This window comes from Spinacia oleracea, chromosome 4 (assembly GCF_020520425.1).
Source record: "Spinacia oleracea cultivar Varoflay chromosome 4, BTI_SOV_V1, whole genome shotgun sequence".
Taxonomy (NCBI): domain Eukaryota; kingdom Viridiplantae; phylum Streptophyta; class Magnoliopsida; order Caryophyllales; family Amaranthaceae; genus Spinacia; species Spinacia oleracea.
Window position 1 is genome coordinate 113,366,224 of NC_079490.1, and position 19,688 is coordinate 113,385,911.

The 19,688-nt window shown below is 41.8% G+C and overlaps 1 protein-coding gene and 1 pseudogene across 1 annotated transcript; one reads left to right on the forward strand and one right to left on the reverse strand.

Annotated features, from left to right (window-relative positions):
• Positions 1 to 1,517: 1,517 nt before the first annotated feature.
• Positions 1,518 to 1,618, reverse strand: LOC130460410 (uncharacterized; annotated as a pseudogene).
• Positions 1,619 to 5,845: 4,227 nt separating this feature from the next.
• LOC110792717 (uncharacterized) lies at positions 5,846 to 6,775 on the forward strand. Its single transcript, XM_056842111.1, has 2 exons — positions 5,846 to 6,010; positions 6,104 to 6,775. Exons 1-2 carry the CDS (start codon positions 5,846 to 5,848, stop codon positions 6,773 to 6,775), a joined length of 837 nt encoding a protein of 278 aa, XP_056698089.1.
• Positions 6,776 to 19,688: the final 12,913 nt, after the last annotated feature.

The window sequence follows — 19,688 nt, forward strand, 5'->3', positions numbered from 1 at the left end:
TCAAGTTCTTAGTTCTTAGTTCATGCTATTTTGTTATAGTTCTTTGATTGTTCTTCAAATTCTTGAATTCCTCTTTGCTTTGATTTTAGTTTCATTGATTCTCAATTCTTTAGTTAATTTTGCAATTGAATGCTCAACTTCTTGATTGTTTCCTTCTACTCTTTCAATTTCATAATTGCTTGCCTAGAATCCATGAATTTCCTAGTTTCAAATATGTGTAGTGAGTAGACTATGGTTAGGGAAAGGGGAGAATCTAGGGGCTTAATTAGAGGAAATTGATGGTTGAATTTCATTGATTGATGTAATTAAATTGATTTAGTGATAGGATATCCATGACCAATTGAGTAGTACTTGAAAATGTTAATTGATTGGATTTGATTCGAATGTATGATATAGGTTTGGCAAGACATTGTGAGCCTATTTTGTGCAAGTGAATGGTGGTACCTATTATATGCAAGTTTATCTAGTTTAGGATTAGGCTAAAGCTCTTCCATAGATTAGATGCTTCGCGTGCTCCATCCGAGAGGTGGCGAGCACGTCATTCGATTCCATTCCCCTATGCACTAAGTCGTTGCATCATCATGATTGCTTATTGTTTAGAATCGTTTCCCCCAATTCCCTAGGCTATCTCCGACTCCCTGGCATTTCCTTAGATATTAATTCAAACAAACCCTTGTTCAAACTAGCTTAACACTTTGACTCAATGCACACCGTTTCTATGGGACGATCCCTATACTTGCCGCTATAGCAATATAGCCGGTTAGTTAGTGGTTTATAAATTTTGTTTGGTCGGGTGGATTTCTTTTCAACGACGGAAAAACACCCTATCAAAATGGCGCCGTTGCCGGGGAACGGTCGTTGTTATTGAGTTTTGTTGAGACTAGTTTACCATTAGAAAAATACAAAAAATATTACATTCTTGTTTGCTTTCTTTTCCTTTGCAATAGTCACGTGTTCTTTGAGTTTGTATGCTTGATAGGGGTCGTGCACGTCAAAGGTCTCTCCACCCTCTTGACCTTGAATCGGAGAGGACATTAAGGAGATTAAAGCGCGTTCGAACTCGCTCATCAAGTCACAACCAATTTGAATCCTTGAGTGTAGGTGTGGAACAAGAAGAGAGTGAGTAAGCCTTTGTAACCATGGCACTCCCGGTTAAGAATTTGGGTATACCGGGAGCATTTAAAGCAACATGCGGTACCCAAGCTTCCACAACTAGTGCAAATATCTTCGAAATCAAACCCGCTTTGATCAACTTGGTTCAAAGCCATCCTTATTGTGGGAAGAGCAACGAGTCACCACACGAGCACCTAAAGAAATTCGAGCATTATTGTGATACAATCAAACACAATGGTGTGACTTCGGACTATGTGCGGTTGACTCTATTCCGTTTCTCCCTTGTAGGGCGAGCTAGTGATTGGCTTGACAAGGAGGTCAAGCCCAACTCACTTCGCACTTGGAACCAGGTGACTAGCGCATTTTTGAGCAAGTTTTACTCTCATGGGAAGACGGCGGAATATCGCCACAAAATTCAATCCTTTGAGCAAAAGAGGGATGAATCGCTTTTTGAAGCTTGGGACCAATTCAAAGAATACCAAAGGGAATTCCCTCACCATGGGATCCCTAAGTGGTTGCTACTCCAAACCTTCTACTTAGGGTTGAGCCCGGCCTCCAAGACGAGTCTAGATGCGGGGGCGGGTGGTCCCATCATGAACAAGACCGAAGATCAAATTGAGGAGATAATTGAGGATGTGGTCCAAAATTATCAAGCTTGGTATGTTGGTGCAAGGGACTACGATGACAAGGGTAGGAATGATGATGGTAAAGGGTCGGTATATGCTATGGAGAAAGCTATGATCATTGAAAAGCTTAGCTCGAGATTGGAAAAGCTTGAGAGCACACCAAGCCAACCACCATCACCCTCTACAATTCCCCAGCCTTCGGCCACTCTTCTCACTAAGGGGAAGAGCATGGTGAGTTCCTATGACACAATGCCTTCGGGCACTTCTTTTTGTGATAATTGCCAAGATTATGGTCATTTCCCCAATGCTTATCCCTTGGTTCGTAATGTGTCTTTTGTGGATTATGGCCCTTCGTATGAAGGTGATTTTGACATGGAATATGCTCATGCCTTGAATGAGAGGTCTAGAAATGATAACCCCAATAATCAAAATTTTGCTAGGCAAGCACCTAGAGGGCCCCCTATGTATGGATCCTACCAAGGCTATGGCCAAGGAGGTGGGTATGATAGCCAAGACCGAGGTGGCTATAGGGCGCAAGGCTATCAAGGCCAAGCACCCTATGGTCAATCTCATGGTCTTGGCAATCGAGGCCAATACAATCAAGGTAGTTATAATCCCAACCATCAAGGTGGAGGGGGTTACAACTACTCTTATGGGCAATTTAGGGGTGCCTCTAGTGGGGATTATCCTTTGAACTCGGGAGGTCCATATGGTGTGTCTCAATTTCCACCTCCCGAATTTAATGGACTGAGGACCTATGGCAACCAATACCAACCAAACCTTAGTGGTTATGGCAATGCACCTGCACCGCTCCCGCCTCTCAAGTCTAACCTTGAGGCTCTCATGGAAACGTTCGTGGGGGCGCAAGTCAAGAAAAATGTTGAGTTTGAGGATGGATTTAAGCAATCCAATACTCACTTGAAGATTATTGAAACCCAATTAGCTCAACTTTCTAATACCATTAAGGAACATCATGCGCATACTAGTCTCCCACCCTAAAGTCAAGTTCCAAAGCAAATGAATGCCATAGTGACAAGGAGTGGGAGGATTTTAGATGATGTTCCTAGAGCTAATAAGGTTTCTAAGTCCAATGGGAAGGATCAAGAGGGAGTCGTTGAGTCTAGCGACAATGATGTGGTAGAAGAGGAGCCTCCCATCGATGATGTGGGTGATACTCCTATACCAAAAAAGGCAACTCTTCTACCTCTCCCCACTCCTAAACTTCCCTATCCCCAAAGATTCATAAGGCACAAGTTAGATGTGAAATTCTCAAAATTCCTTGATGTTCTTCGAAAATTGCATATCACTATCCCCTTTACGGATGCGTTGAAACAAATGCCAACCTACTCAAGATTTCCTTAAGAAATCTTGAGTGGGAAGCGAGATTGCGACGTAAAGGAGACGGTGAACCTCACCGAAAATTGTAGTGCTATTATTCTTAATCAAATGCCACCCAAACTCAAAGACCCGGGTAGTTTCTCTATCCCTTGTGCTATTAAGAAGCTTGAAATAAGCAATGCCTTGTGTGATTTGGGTGCTAGTGTTAGTCTAATGCCTTATTCGGTGTTCGCCAAGCTTGAAGTTGGTGATCTTGTCCCAACCAACATTACATTGCAACTTGCCGACCGTTCGGTCAAATACCCTATTGGCAAGATTGAGGATGTACCCTTGAGAGTTGGTGGGTTTGTGATCCCCGTCGATTTTGTGGTCCTAGACATAGATGAGGACGTGCATGTCCCTATTATTTTTGGTTGCCCATTTTTGGCCACGGCGGGGGCCATTATTGATGTCAAGCAAGGGAAAATTACTTTGAAAGTTGGGAAGGATAGTTTGCTTTTTGACTTCAATAAGGCTATGATTTATCCTAGTTCTACTAATGAGAAATGTTTCTTGGTCGACTCTTTTGATCCCTTAGTGCATGACATGCATGAGCACTTGCTCACTACTAACGATCCACTTGAGTTTGCTCTTTTGAATAGAGAAGGCTTAGGTGATTAAGGGGTTGAAGAGGCAAACTACAAGGAACTATTGGATTCTACCTCACCTTGCGCTCAATCGGAGCAATGCTTGATTGTGCTTGATAAAAATGAACCTTCGGATAATCATGAATGCCGAATCGGTAAGGAAGCTCCTAAGGTAGAGCTAAAACCTCTACCTTCGAGCTTAAGGTACGTCTTTCTCGGTCCAAATTCTTCTTACCCCGTTATTATCAACTCTTCTTTGGACGACGAGCAAGTGCTCAAGCTCACTAATGTTTTGAAACGTCATCAAAGGGCTTTGGGCTACACCATTGGTGATTTGAAAGGTGTTAGCCCAACACTTTGCATGCATCATATCGAGCTTGAGGACAATGCCGTCCCACATCGTGAAAGGCAAAGAAAACTTAATCCACCTATGGGAGAGGTGGTTAAGAAGGAAATCATGAAAATTTTGGCCGGCCGGGATTATCTATCCTATTTCAAATAGTCGATGGGTATCCCCGGTCCATGTGGTTCCCAAGAAAGGTGGGATGACGGTAGTAAAGAATACACATGGAGAGCTCATTTCCACCCGGACGGTAACCGGGTGGCGCATGTGTATCAACTACCGCCAACTCAATCTTTCCACTAAGAAAGACCACTTTCCTCTACCATTTATTGATCGAATGCTTGAACGTCTAACCAAACATAAGTATTTTAGCTTTCTTGATGGCTATTCCGGGTTTTTCCAAATCCCCATAAACCCGGAAGACCAAGAGAAAACTACATTTACTTGCCCTTATGGGACATTTGCCTATAGGAGGATGCCTTTCGGGCTTTGCAAAGCCCCCGGGACGTTCCAAAGGTGCATGATGAGTATTTTTGGTGATATGCTCGAGGAAGAAATGGAAGTTTTCATGGACGACTTTTCGGTGGGGGTGCCACTTATGATGAGTGCCTCATCAATCTCGGAAAGTGTCTTGAGAGGTGTGAAAAAGGAACTTGGTGCTCAATTGGGAAAAATGCCACTTCGTGGTGGAGGAAGGAATTGTTCTCGGGCACAAGGTCTCTCACCGTGGTATTGAGGTAGATAGAGCGAAAATCGAGGTCATAGAGAAGCTACCTCCCCCGGTCAATGTTAAGGGGATTCGGTCCTTTCTCGGGCATGCCAGATTCTATAGGCGGTTCATTAAAGATTTTTCATTGATTGCTCGGCCTCTCACCAACCTCCTCCAAAAGGAGTGGGACTTTCACTTTGATGCCGAGTGTCTCAAGGCCTTCAACACAATCAAGAGTGCCCTTATTTCTACTCCTATAGTTCAAGCTCTGGATTGGTCTCTTCCTTTCGAGTTGATGTGTGACGCCAGTGATTTCTCGGTTGGGGGAGTCTTTGGTCAACGAAAAGACAAAAAGCTTCATGTGATCTACTATATGTCTAAGACTCTTAATCAAGCACAAGCCAACTGCACCACGACCGAGAAGGAATTTCTCGTCATTGTGCATGCCTTTGAAAAGTTTAGGACTTATTTGGTGGGGTCGAAGACTATTGTGTACACGGATCACGCGGCAATTCGATATCTTATGGCAAAGAAAGAGGCCAAACCTAGACTCATTCGTTGGGTGCTCCTCCTCCAAGAATTCGACATCGAAATTCGAGATGAAAAAGGAGCCGAAAATGTGGTGGCCGACCACCTATCTAGGCTAGAACTTGGGGGTGAGGGTACGGATGACGTGCCAATTGAAGATGCTTTACGAGATGATACCTTTTACATGGTTGGGAGTTCATCTCTTCCTTGGTTTGTTGACATAGTGAATTATTTGGCTTGTGGGGCGATCCCTGAAGATCTCACAACTCAAGAGCGCCGCAAGTTGAAGTATGATGCTACGCGCTATATTTGGGATGAGCCCACATTGTTGAGACGGTGCTCGGATGGCCTTTTAAGGAGGTGTGTTCCGGATGAGGAGTTCACTAGTGCTCTTCGTATGTGCCACTCTTCCCCATGTGGTGGGCATATGGAAGGTGATAGGACCGCTTCCAAGATCCTTCAAAGTATGTTGTGAGGGCCCACCCTTTTTCAGGATGCTTGGCCATTTGTCAAGTCTTGTGATCGTTGTCAAAGAACGGGAAATATTTCCAAGAGACATGAGATGCCACAAAATCCTATCTTGGAGTTGGAGGTATTCGATGTGTGGGGTATCGACTTTATGGGTCCTTTCCCCTCCTCTTATGGAAATCTCTATATTCTTGTGGTGGTTGACTATGTTTCAAAGTGGGCGGAAGCCATTGCCTCTCCCACCAATGATCACAAAGTGGTTATCAATCTCTTGAAGAAGATCATCTTTCCGCGTTTTGGGGTTCCTAGGACCTTGATTAGTGGTTGAGGATCCCACTTTTCCCATGGGAAGTTCAAGACCCTCTTGCGGAAGTATGGTGTTCATCACAAAGTGGGAGTAGGTTATCATCCTCAAACTAGCGGCCAAGTAGAAGTTACCAATCGGGAAATCAAGTCTATTCACGAAAAGTCGGTGGCCAAGAACCGCAAGGATTGGTTCATCAAGCTTGATGACGCCTTATGGGCGTATAGAACGGCTTTCAAAATGCTGATAGGGATGACTCCTTACAAGATTGGTTATGGCAAGAATTGCCACTTGCCGGTAGATCTTGAGCACAAAGCCATGTGGGCCATCAAAACTCTGAATTTTGAACTAACTAGTGCGGGTGAGCGGCGCTTGCTCGACCTCCATGAGCTAGAGGACCTCCGCATGAATGCCTATGACTCGGCGAGCATCTACAAAGCGCGGTCTAAACAATATCATGACGCTAGGATTGAAAAGAGAGAGTTCAAGGAGGGGGAGAAAGTCCTCCTTTATAACTCCCGGTTGAAGTTGTTCCCGGGAAAACTCAAGTCCCAGTGGAGCGGTTCATTCGATGTTGTTCGGGCCTCCCCGCATGGTGCAATCGAGATTCGGAATGATGAATCCGGTTCCTTCAAAGTGAATGGTCATCGCCTCAAACACTATTACATGGGTGATCCTATTGGCTCCTTTTCTTCCTTGAACCTCAAAGACCCCCCATGAATTTGGGGGGATTCTTCAAGCTAATGACATTAAACGAGCGCTACCGGAAGGCACCCCGCGGCCTTTATGCATATTCTTGGTATGTTTCATTGAGGTGGGTTCACGCTTTCCACCATTTGCCTTGTTCGTCGACTTTTCGGTGAGTTTGGTTCGGTTTTTACCGGTTCTTTGCGGGACTTGCTCCCACGACATATCCGGTAATATCCTTCTATCTCATATGCATTCTTTGGGACGGGCATATTTCTTGTGGGGCATTTGGTTGGATGGGCAGCTGTGCCCCTCCATAGTTTTGTTTTAGGCCTTGGGGACATGGCCTAATTCAAGCTTGGGGGGAGTTTTGTTGTGTGGTTGCCTATTTGTGATGCTTATGTCTTTGAAATCATACCTTGTGTGCACTTGTATATATTAGTTTCTTTGTTTTTAGTTTGATTTTTGTTTTCTTTTTTTTCCTTTTCTTTTCTTTTGATTCTTTTTGTTTTCCTTTTGTGTGCTTTCTTCTTTTCTTCCTTTTCTTTCCTTTTTCTTTGTTTTCCTTTCCTTTTGTCAAGGCAAGTTTTTCTAGGTTTCTTAGGCAATATTCTTGATTTTGGGCAAATAAAATTGGAACTTGTAGGTTAGAATGCTTTTATTCCTAATTGGTAGATGTTTGAACGGTTTTCAATGTCTTGGGTCGAATCTAGGATTTAGGTGTTAAGAAAGTTGGTTAAACTTTGGGTAGCATGCGTCTTGAACCCTTGGCTTGTGGTAAGATGGTGTCGATCTCTCTAGTGACTTGAAACCGGAGAGAGTAGTATTTGCTCCCATGTGAGGATCATGTTCATATTAGCCCAAACACATATAAACATATTGAGTGGCATGGATCCTTGGCATTGACTTTCTTATCTCCCGAATTTGACTATTTCCTTCCCGAGACCGCGACCGAACTACTTTAGGGGATGATAGAGGCATTTCTTTCTGTGACTATTTTTCTTTTTAGTTTAGGACTTTATTTTCTATTTTTCATATATTTTTGTCTGCATTTGCCCCCTTGCTAGCCATTTGAGCCTTGCCCCTTCATTTCTTATAAGCACATTTCAGGCCTAATAGCCTTTGTTTTATTTTCACCCTTAGAAGTGATAGTGAAGATTTGAGTTATGATGCTTGATGGTTTTGAATGAATATGCAATGTTGAGGAATGATTGATATTGGTATGAATGGCAAAGTTTGGGAATTATGTTGTATATAGTGAATAAATAAGCAAAAGCAAAAGAGAAAGGAAAATTTTGAAAAAGCCAAAGATAGAGAAACACAAGGCAATGAGAAAAGTTTCAATTGAAACACAAAAAAAAAAGAGAAAATCAAATCAAGGAAAAGTTCAAAAAGAGTTTTAGTTTAGTGTAGTTGTTGAATAAGCTTGGGGTTACCCCAAATAAGTGGTATGAGTTTGTTTTGGTTCGATTTGCTTGAGTTGAGTTCATTCATTGCGCTTCACTTTAGGTATGAGCACCAATTACCAAATTTGTTCCACACCTTACCCCTAGCCTACGTTACTCCCTAAAAAGTCCTCTTGACCCTTTTGAGTTGAGTCATTGTCGGTGGAGGGAGGATTTGGTCAAATTTATGGAATCAGATTGTCATGCTAAGATGTCGAGTAACCTTCTCTTCTCCCTTGCAATTCTTGTTTTCCGGCGCCTTCGCGGCGTCATGAGAAACTATTCTTAAGGGTGGATGGGATCTAGAGATTTGACGTGGTATGCTCGGATGAAGGGGAATTTTTAAGTGCTTACCCTTAGTTCTCTTTGCTTGGCATTTGAATCTTTCACTCGACTTAGGACATTGGTTAGCGTGCATTCGTTTATTTGGTTAGTAATATTAGCATTCTCTCATACTTGTTCCATAATAAAGGCCCTTATCTTGAATTTTGTAGTTTCATTTTTTCTTTCTTTTCTATTTTCTTTTCCTTTCCTTCTTTTTTTTCTTTCTTTTTCTTGGTTTGTTTTTCATTTTAGGTCTTGCCTTGATTGTGTTTTTGGAAGATTTATGGGTGGTTCTCATTGGAAACCCTTGCGAGATCCCACTCGCCCTCATGAGCAATTATGGGGTTTAAAGAGCTTGTTGCATGCGCTTAAATGCAACCGTGATTCCTACGAAAGTGAGTTAGGTTGTATATTCTTGTAGTTCTTGTTTTTGTAGTTTTTAGAATCTAAATAATATGCTCATTCTTCCCTATTTCGTGCTTAGTTTGCTAGAGACTAGCAAACGCCTAGCTTGGGGGAGTTTGATGAGCGGCATTTATGTCGCTCTAAGCTTAGGATTTTATAGAATTTTATTATGCTTTTTGATAGTTTTGTATAGTTTTGTTACATTTTCTATCCCCTTATTCCATCTTGCACTTTTTCAGGTAAAATGTTGGAGAATAATGGCAAAGAGTGGAAATATGCTCGAATCAGGCACGTGCGATCGCACGGGAATTCTGTGTGTTCGCACGGGTCAATAGACTTGGCCTTAAGTCAATCAGGCTCGTGCGATCGTGTTCCAAGAGTGTGTGTTCGCACGAAATCGCAAAAACGATGCAGGAATTATTTGGAATATCGTGCGCTCGCACCAGAAAGTAGCTCGCTCGCACGGATTTTTCGTGTGCTCGAATAGTATTTTCGTGCGAGCACATGAAGAATTTGGAATATTTTGGCTAAGTCAAGACCGTGCGATCGCACGGATTATGAGCCCGTTCGCACAGTTCGAAGAAGAGAATCGTCGCTGAGAACGATCGCATGGATCTAGGGCACGTTCGCACCGATGCGATCGCATCTGGGTCTCCGCGATCGCACGGCTGCGCGGGCTGACCTTTTCGAGTTTAAATTTCTATTTTCTTAGGGGTTGTATAAATAGAATTTTCATTTTTTATAATTAACCATTAATTTCAGAAATAGAATTTTAGGAAGTTTTAGAAGGTTTGCTCTTCAAGCTTAGTATTCTAGAGAGAGAAACTCCATTAATTTGAAGCTTCAAGTTGTAATTTCTTCTACTCTTTTCAATTCCTTGCAATTTTAATTCAAGTTCTTAGTTCTTAGTTCATGCTATTTTGTTATAGTTCTTTGATTGTTCTTTAACTTCTTGAATTCCTCTTTGCTGTGATTTTGGTTTCATTTATTCTCAATTCTTTAGTTGATTTTGCAATTGAATGCTCAATTTCTTGATTGTTTCCTTCTACTCTTTCAATTTCATAATTGCTTGCCTAGAATCCATGAATTTCCTAGTTTCAAATATGTGTAGTGAGTAGACTTAGGTTAGGGAAAGGGGAGAATGTAGGGGCTTAATTAGGGGAAATTGATGGTTGAATTTCATTGGTTGATGTAATTAAATTTCTTTAGTGATAGGATATCCATGACCAATTGAGTAGTAGTTGCAAATGCTAATTGATTGGATTTTATTGGAATGTATGATCTAGGTTTGGCAAGACATTGCGAGCCTAATTTGTGCAAGTGAATGGTGGTACCTATTATATGCAAGTTTATCTAGTTTAGGATTAGGCGAAAGCTCTTCCATAGATTAGATGCTTCGCGTGCTCCATCCGAGAGGTGGCGAGCACGTCATTCGATTCCATTCCCCTATGTACTAAGTCGTTGCATCATCATGATTGCTTGATTGTTTAGAATCGTTTCCCCCAATTCCCTAGGCTATCCCCGACTCCCTAGCATTTCCTTATATTGTTTAATTCCGTGATTGATTAGCTTAGTTCTCTTAGATGTTAATTCAAACAAAACCTTGTTCAAACTATCTTAACACTTTGACTCAATGCACACCGTTTCTATGGGACGATCCCTATACTTGCCGGTTTGTTTGGTGGGGTGGATTTCTTTTCGACGACGGAAAAACACCCTATCAACAGGTGGAGCGAGTCTCCCCAGAAGGTCCTCATTACGGCCCCTCCTATCTACAAAGTTCTCCCAAGAGAGACAAACAGCATCGCCAGCATTCAAGTAGAGCTTGGCGAGTTCATCGTCTGGCGCCAACATGGATCCCGGTGGATCCTTAGGGACAAGCCTGTCCCCCGTACTGTGCTGAAGGGACACACGCTCCCCCAAGTACCACATATGGCGATACACGCCCGGGAGAAAGACCCGCCTCGAAGAAAAGAAATGGGCCCGAGCGGCCGAAACAGATATAGGTGCGTCAGCAAAAGGACGCCAAACCACCTACAGAGCAGAAAATTCAGGCAACTATACAAATACAAATACAAGAGAACAAAACAGTACAAGAGTTTACCTCACTGACGGGTAAAACCCGCCAAGCTCTGCGGGAGGCCGACAGAGGCACCCTCCTGCGCACCGCTCCTATCCAAGAGGCAGCATACGGGTAAGCCGCATCTCTAGTACGAGCCGGCGCCAAAGACGGGAAGTGATAGTACATCCAAATCTTTAAAAAAGCAAGAAAAGCATCATTCAAGTTCAAGATACAAGCATACAAGTACAAGATACAAAGTACAAGGAGTCCCATATACCTCCAGCACACTCCACAAAGCAGCAATGCTCGGTTCGCCCCCGGGCGCAGTCCGAGAAGCCCACTTCATCTCATACAAGAGGTGGTCGTATGCCATACCACCCCAGTTGAGGCTCGAAACATCCCTCAAATCCTGCAAAGCTGTCAGGAAGCCGATGTGCACCCGGCTGTTCCTGCTCGGGGCCATCACTCTGCTCACCAGAGCCAAGAGGAAAATTCGAACCCTCTGCTCCGCAGATATGCCTACATTACGGATAGCATCCATGATCACCGTCACAGAAGCATGAGTGTCAGCATCCGCCAATTCAGCAATAGGGCCGAGCAAGTCCCTAGCGGCATTCGAGAACCACTTCATCCTAGAATCAAAAATCACGGTCCTCCCGGAAAAAGGAAGGCCCGTAATCATGGCGAACTCGAAGGGAGTAATGGTGATCTCCCCCTATGCCATATGAAAAGTGTTGGTGGTATCCCACCACCACTCCAGCAAAGCCTGTAGCCGGGGTTTGATCCCCGTTCTCCTCGGAGTATCTCCCATGGCATGCCAGAAATCGACTAGGCCCGTCTGCAACCAGATTCCCATAGCCTCCTCGTCACCACGGATGTCACGTAAAGCCTTCCGAAGCTCCGCCAGGGACCAAAAGGTGCGAAACGGCTCTCCATCGGCCTATAGATGAACGAATTAGTTCAAAGCCTATACAAGTTCAAAACACAAATTCAAAGTACAATACAAAACTCACCAAGCCAGCGCGAGGCCGCTGAGACAAATGAAAGTCCGGTCGGAACACTAGATCGGAAGGACTCCAACCAGTGCCAACAAAAGCAGGCAGTCTCCGGGGAATCATGCCCCCCTCCGGCACATTTGTGGCAGCCGCTTCATCATCCGAAGCATCCTCCATAGCAGCTCGAACCACTAAGCGTTCGGCAAGCTTTCTTCGAGTGTGACGAGGCATACTAAGTCATGCAAAATACAAAACATCAAGATTCTAAACTGGGGGCTATCCTATACTAGCCCGTACAAAAGTAAAAGTTCAAAAAATCCCAGCGACAGTACAGACCCAACCAGGGACCTCTACACCAACGCCTAGGCTATCCATGCCAAAGCAGGTATACAAATTCTACATCAATGCCTAGGCTACCCATGCCAAAGCAGATATAAGTTCAAGAAAAAAAATATTCAAAAAATTCAAAAATTCAAGACTACAAGTTCCAACAGTTCAAGTTCGAGTGGCTATCAAACAGTCTCTAAAAAATTCAAGAAGCCTACTATCATGCGAGCATCATGTCAACAAGCATTTCAAAGTACAAAAAATCAAAATTACATGCAATCCTAGAGTTATTTCGTAAGAAAAACATGAAATAATTACATGGACAAGGCAAGAGTAAGACCAAGGGAAGACAATTCGACCTTTGAGAGAGAAAAGAAAGTAAGAGAATGAGGGATTGCTCCTCAAATGGCACGGCAATGGGCGCTTATATAGCGCAGCCCCGTGTCGAACGCCGAGCACAGCGCCCAGCGCTGCCTGCTGCATGCGCAGGAATCTTTAGCGCGCGGTCTCCCGTGCTGATTGCACGTCCTTTGCTGCTAAGATTTTCTGCACCAGGCATCAAACATCAAATCGTGCTACTTTCCGAAAAAGGGGGTATATACATGTATCTCCAAGTACAAACAGATGAGCATTTCAAGAATACAAAGTCCAAAAAATGCAACAATTTAGGCGTTTGACTCCCAACGGACCCCAGCTCCAGGAAAGTCAGCCGAAATTTCAAAATCTCAAGGGCCAGTAAAAAGCTCTTGTCCCCAGTGAAGCACATCCCCAACGGATTAACTCCGGGTATTCAAAAAAATTCAAAGTCCAAAGTTCAAGAATTCAAAATTCAAAATTTTCGATGACAAGCTCCGTCCTAACTCAAAGACGGAAGTGCAGTACAAGTACAAGCCGGAGTCGTCACAGCCGAACCGAGGTAGACTCTGTCCTTTTTTTCTAACGCCTGTTTTGTGCAGGTACCGGTGTACAAAGAGTGGTCTTGATTGCAGAACATCTTGATCATTCTCCGTCCCAAGTCGAAAACTTTGACTTACGCTTTCCTAACCGAACGCTCAGTCAAAGTGGGGGCTTCTGTAGACACCTAATTTGTGTCTCCCCATTGGGATGATGACGATACCATTATCCTTGTTAGGTAATTGGAGCAACTCCGTGAGGAAATTCCAATTGCTAAAAGCATGTGCCAAATCCAAGAGCCAAAATCCAATCCCCGAGGCCATTCCCCTTCCAAAACTCGGTACAAAATACAAAATTTGAAAATCAAGTTCCAAATCCAAGTACAATCTCACCCAATGGACCATCCCGTTGGTTTTGCAAGGCCTTTTTCACTCAAAATCATATAAGGCAAGTCAAATTCGAGCGCCGACCCACAAAACCGAGCAAGTCGGGCCTCGTCCCGTAAAACCGAATTCCAAAACCATAAACGGCTTATTTTTAGACGCAAAATCAAGTCTTAATCCCCAAGAAATCACTATGTGCCAAGGTCGTACAAGTCGTACAATGGTACAGCAATACAATCCAAAAGCAAGGACGACATCTTTCCGTCCTTTTTGGCAGCATCCATGCCACGTCACCAGCGCTGTGCGCTGCCAGCTGCGAACGGCGCTGGTAATGGCTGGCGTTTAGCAGCAACTCCCCTATAAATACCCTTAATTTTGAGCTGTTTAGGGAGGCAAAATCGACATACAACGTCGTAATACAAAAATTGCAGCTCAAAATTCAATACAAAAATTAATACAAAATCCTCCAAAAACACCATACAATCTTCAAGCTTTAGGCAATTGGGAGTTCTAATCGGAAAGCTTGCCTAAACCTAACTAGGTAATTCCGAATCCCAACCCTAATCTATCCAATGTTGCTTTGATTTTCTATTTTAAAATTATTAGTAAGTTGGCATTTTTACTCTTAAAAATGTCACTTGCAACAATCATACATTTCTTCAAAATCCAAACTTTTCAAAATACAAAAATGCAAACTTTCAAGATTCAAGGATGTTCAAAGTTGTTTGTAATCACTTCTTTGAACTAGAATCATTTTCAAACATGGAGTAATCAAAGATGATGCCTTTCTAACTTTTAAAGGTTTAGTCTTTGAGATTCAAGACTCCATTTTTCAATATACAAGTTCAAGTTTTCAAATTTCAAGATCCAACAATGTTTAGGGTTGCTCATGACTACTTCCCTAAACTAGGATTCTATCAAAGTAAGAGCACATCAAAGATCTAACCTTTTCAACATTAAAAGGCCCGATCTTTGAGATTCAAGTCTCTTAATTTTAATATTTCAAGTTCAAGTTCAATATTTGAAGTTCAAGTTCAAGAATTTCAAGTTCAATATTTCAAGTTTCAAGCTTTCAAGTTCAAGTTCTATATGCAAAATCTAGGATACTTTGGGGTGAGCAACTTCTCCCAAGTTGAGATTTTTGGCTTTGAATTCGTGTCGGACGCACTTATTTTAAAGTAGACGTTTGGCGTTCGGATTTCATGTGCCCAAGTTTAAATTTCAATATTGCAATTTCAATTCCGCACTTTCAATTCCGCACTTTCAATAACGCATTTCAATTCCGCACTTTCAATTATGCAACTTTACTTGCCTAGTCCTTCTAGGCAATGTGTAGGAGAATACAGTTAAACATAATAACATGTGCGGAACAATCCCCAAAGCCAGGAAACATGTATAAGGCACAGATTAAGCAAACTTACATTCGAAGCGTGTTTTCCACAATAATATGTCAACGAACACGAACAAAGAACTCCACTTGTCGTTCCTCTACTTGGTTCACCGACACGTTCAGATCCGTCTTGATTATCGTAGCTTAGACAATTGATCAAGATACTTTGCTTTTTGGGATGAACACACTATGGAGGCATAGAGAGAATTAGGGTTCTCTGTTTTCTCCTAGGGTTGTGTGTAATCTGAATTATGATTGTGCTAAGTTGGAAATTAGGTTGTAAGGTTATTTACATAACCTTACTAACCAACCAAGCCAAGAGGCAAGGCCGGCTAGCAAGCCCGCAAGCCAAAACACACGGACACGCAAAGCCAGTGGGTCGTGGGTCGCGCTGCTGCTGTGTCGTGGTCTCGGCCCGCATGCACGCGGACAGCTCCACGCCACAAGGGCCTCGCTGCTGCTGCGTTGCTTTGCTTGCTCGCCTAGTCGTGTGCGCGCCCATGGGCCTCGAGTGCTTCGTGCACTCGGCTCGTGGGCCGCTCCTCGTATTCGCGATTAAATATATTTCCGATATATTATTTATTGTTTCGTATACGACGAATCACCGTCGTACGACACGATTTATTCGTCTCGCCTAGCTTACGAATATTCGCGATACGATATACGATTCCGACGCAAGGTCGTATCGTATAATACGTTTCCAACTTAAATCCCGAAAAGCTATTAAATGAATTTCCGATTCATTTAATCCGGTGATCTGTTACGTGTCATTGGTGTGACCTTGTAGGTTCAGTCAAGAGTAAGTTGTGAGTTCAATATCCATTAGAACTCACTGATCGGAAGCATTGCTCCAGCTAGCTGTTCCGATCGCTTGATCTCACTGAATTAATTGTTCGCAATTAATATGAACCTTGGTATTAGACTTAATGCACCTTGGGTGAAGGACATATTTCCTTCACAATGTGGACCTACTCCCTAGTCCATTTATAGGGGGTCTTGTATTTACTAATTCCGCACTTATTTACTATTGTGATGTTGGTTTATTTGCTTTATTGCTTTCATCACCGCACATGCTAAATACAACAAAATGCAAGGTTACATCACGCTTAACAAAGATAATTTCTTGGACAAACCGATCTTAGGTTCCCTTAAATTAACTTTAAAGCAAAGTGACCACCATACAAAGTAGAAATTCAATTTGTCCTAAATTTAAACCCACATAGTCTAAACTAGGGTATATTCGAAAATGTTGTGCTACATACTTGAATAATTTCTAAAGCTCGCGGAATAAGCATCTCGTTCCCGTGCCCAGATCTCACCCATCCGTTTCGAAGATTCAAAGCCTTATCCAAATCGAGTCACTCTTGGTCTTTTCAAACGGGACCCTAAAATAATGTTTGGTGGCGACTCCTTCAAGATCCAAAAATTCAATGGTTTCTAAAAACCGCCCCTTGTAGGAAAAAAGCAATCCGAGCATGCAAAAAAAACCCCTACAGCTATACACTTCACCAGGCCAGCGAGGGATGGTGCGCGAGATCCCTCGCTGCCTCGTTGCTTCGTTGCTCTGCCTTGCAGTACTTCACTTGGCCAGCGAGGTATGGCTCGCTTGCTCCCTCGCTGCCTCGCCTCGCCTTGCTTGCACTGCTATTCTTTGTTGGGCCAGCGAGGGATGGTGCGCGAGATCCCTCGCTACCAATGCCACGCCAATTCTTGCGTGCGTGCGTGCTCTCGGATGGCCCGGTCGTGCTCGGATTTCATTGCCACGTCATCATCTATCGACCAATCATTGATGACTTTTATTTTTATTTTCTAATTTATTTATTTATTTTATTTTAGAAAATAGGGAGCATATAAATACTCAAGAGAATTATTTTATCTCGGATGTTATTCTTTTCCTTAGAATTCTTTTAACGCTTATTACTACTTTTCTCTCTTCCATTGTTGAACGCTATTTTTCTGATTTCTTTCATTCATCAATCTAAGGTAATTTCATAATTTCTCTTGCTTTAATTCATTCTTATTGTTTTCGTTTCTTAGATTAATTTGTTCTTTGATTATGAAATTCATTCTTATTATTTATTGGGAAATTCTCTATGGTAGCATTATACTTTTGCAAATTCTCATTGATAACAAAATTTTTGACAATTTCTCCATAATAGCATTACTAATCTAAATTCTCTCTAATATAACATTATTTCACTAATTTTGACCTAATTAACCTAATTATAATTAACCATAGTTAACTCATTTCCCTAAATAACATAATCACCAATTCCCTCCATAAATTCTAGATTATAAAACCAACAACCCCTCATTAATTTCCCCCTTATTCTTCGTCTTTTTCCTCTCACCCCCTTCATCTTCTTCCTCAGATTCATCTGTTTTTTTCCATAAGTTAATAGTTTCTTTTATATTCAATTTCGCTCATTCCAAATCATCTTTCATCAGTTTTGTTCAAATTCAATTTCTATATTGAGCAATACGAAATACAATTTGAGATTAAATTAATAGTTGTCACCATTTTTCCTCTGATTTTCTCCGTCGCCTTATGTTTGGTCTCTAGGAGCCGCGCGCCGCCATCCTTGGCCGTTTGTAAAGTTCAATTTCTCATAAATTGTTGATTGATTCATTGTTTAAATTATCATTCCGCTTTTTTCACCCAAATTTTGTTCCCATTCTGTTAAACCTAGTTCCGCGATTTTCAAATACAAAAATAACTATTACCTGGTACTACTGCGATTATGAAAACAGAAGTTTAAAGAGTAGTAGCTTTGATGAACATAGATAGCTTTGATGTAACAGAAGCTGCTAATGTAACTTTTTTATTTTGGCGTTATTAGGTCCATTTGTTTTAAGGAATAAGGAGTGACCAACTGACCAATTATTGAAGCTTGATTGTTTTTCAATGAATTAATTATCAGTGAAGGTTGGTTGTGACTTGGGAGAATTTACTATACTAAACAAAAGTTAACTTAGTACTTTTACTAATACTTAACCATAGTTAGTAGAAGATTGGTTAATTAAGTAAAAAAATAATAGAATAATGTTATATTAGAGAAAACTTAGATTATTAATGCTATTTTAGAGAAAGTGGCAAAGATTTTGTTACCAATGAGAATTTGCAAAAGTATAATGCTATCAAAGAGAATTTCCCTTATTTATTTCATGCTTGGTAAATTAATTATGAGCGAGTAGTCTTTTTCTAGGGCTAAGTGAGGGAAGCCATGTTTATACCATAATCGTTATGCATTAAAGTTTATTAATTTATAGATTACGATTGAGTAATTCCAATTGATTTGTTCTTAATCGTTGATTCATGTTATCGACCAATTTCATGGATTGATTATCTAGCTAATAGAAATTAGAATCGAAAGATCGTACTTTTAGAGGCTTGGTACAATTGGCAATTCTGATTATGTTAGCGTTCGTACTGCATATGTTGAATTGAAAGTGTTAAGACCCGACCGTAGGATTAGCATGTACTTTAATTACTCGGCTTATTTTATTCATTTCCGAATTGATTTGTGTTCTTGGATTGGTATAAGCATGGTGAACCGAACAGACGCCCTAGACCTTTTAATTCACTGATAAAATTGACATTTACATTATTGCTTTAGCTTCATTAGTTAATAATATTCAAAATCAACTTTCGTTTACTGAAATAGTTTATTTAATTGGGCAAAAACTAATAGAACTTGTCTCCCTGTGGGATAAACCCTTATTTGCTAAGTATCTGCTAACAACAGACACCGAGCACTTGCGGTATCACTTTTTAAACTCATCAATATTCAAGTTCTAATGCTAGGTCACTTTGGGCATGAGTGCTCTTATAGTTCGCAGGATACTACGCAAATGGAGCAAGTGAATGCTTTTCAACAGAGACAACCCAATGACCCATATTCCAATTCATTTAATCCGGGTTGGAGGAATCATCCAAATTTCTCATATCGGGGCAACAATGTTCAGAATCCTCAACCCCAGCAACAATGGTCGCAACAACAATTCCATCCACCTCAGCCACATGTTGCTAGGCCTCCATTTCAACAAGGTGCCTCACCAACATGCTTGATTCCCATAGCTGCAGTGTTCGAGTTGTGCTTCGCTTGCGGCAGAGTTTTAGTTAATGGATCTGAGATATTGTCGTCAGTTCCAATCTTGCTTATCTCGACTTCTTTTCTTTCAACGAACTCTCGTAGAAGGTGAAATCTACGAAGTACATGCTTGACTCTCTGGTGGTGTCTAGACTCCTTTGCCTGTGCAATAGCTCTATTATTGTCACAATATAGACCTATTGGTCCTTTAATGGAGGGGACTACACCAAGTTCACCTATGAACTTCCTTAGCCAAATAGATTCCTTTGTTGCTTCATGTGCAGCAATGTACTCCGCTTCAGTTGTAGAATCCGCAATGGTGCTCTGTTTAGAACTTTTCCAGCTTACTACACCTCCGTTGAGGCAGAAGACAAACCAAGACTGTGATCTGAAATCATCTTTGTCGGTTTGGAAACTTGCGTCCGTATAGCCTTTAACAATTAATTCATCATCTCCACCATAGACCAGGAAATCATCTTTGTGCCTTTTCAAGTACTTCAGAATATTCTTGGCAGCAGTCCAATATGCCTCTCCTGGGTCTGACTGGTATCCGCTCGTAGCACTGAGTGCATACGCAACATCCGGGCGTGTACATATCATAGCATACATTATTGAACCAATAAATGATGC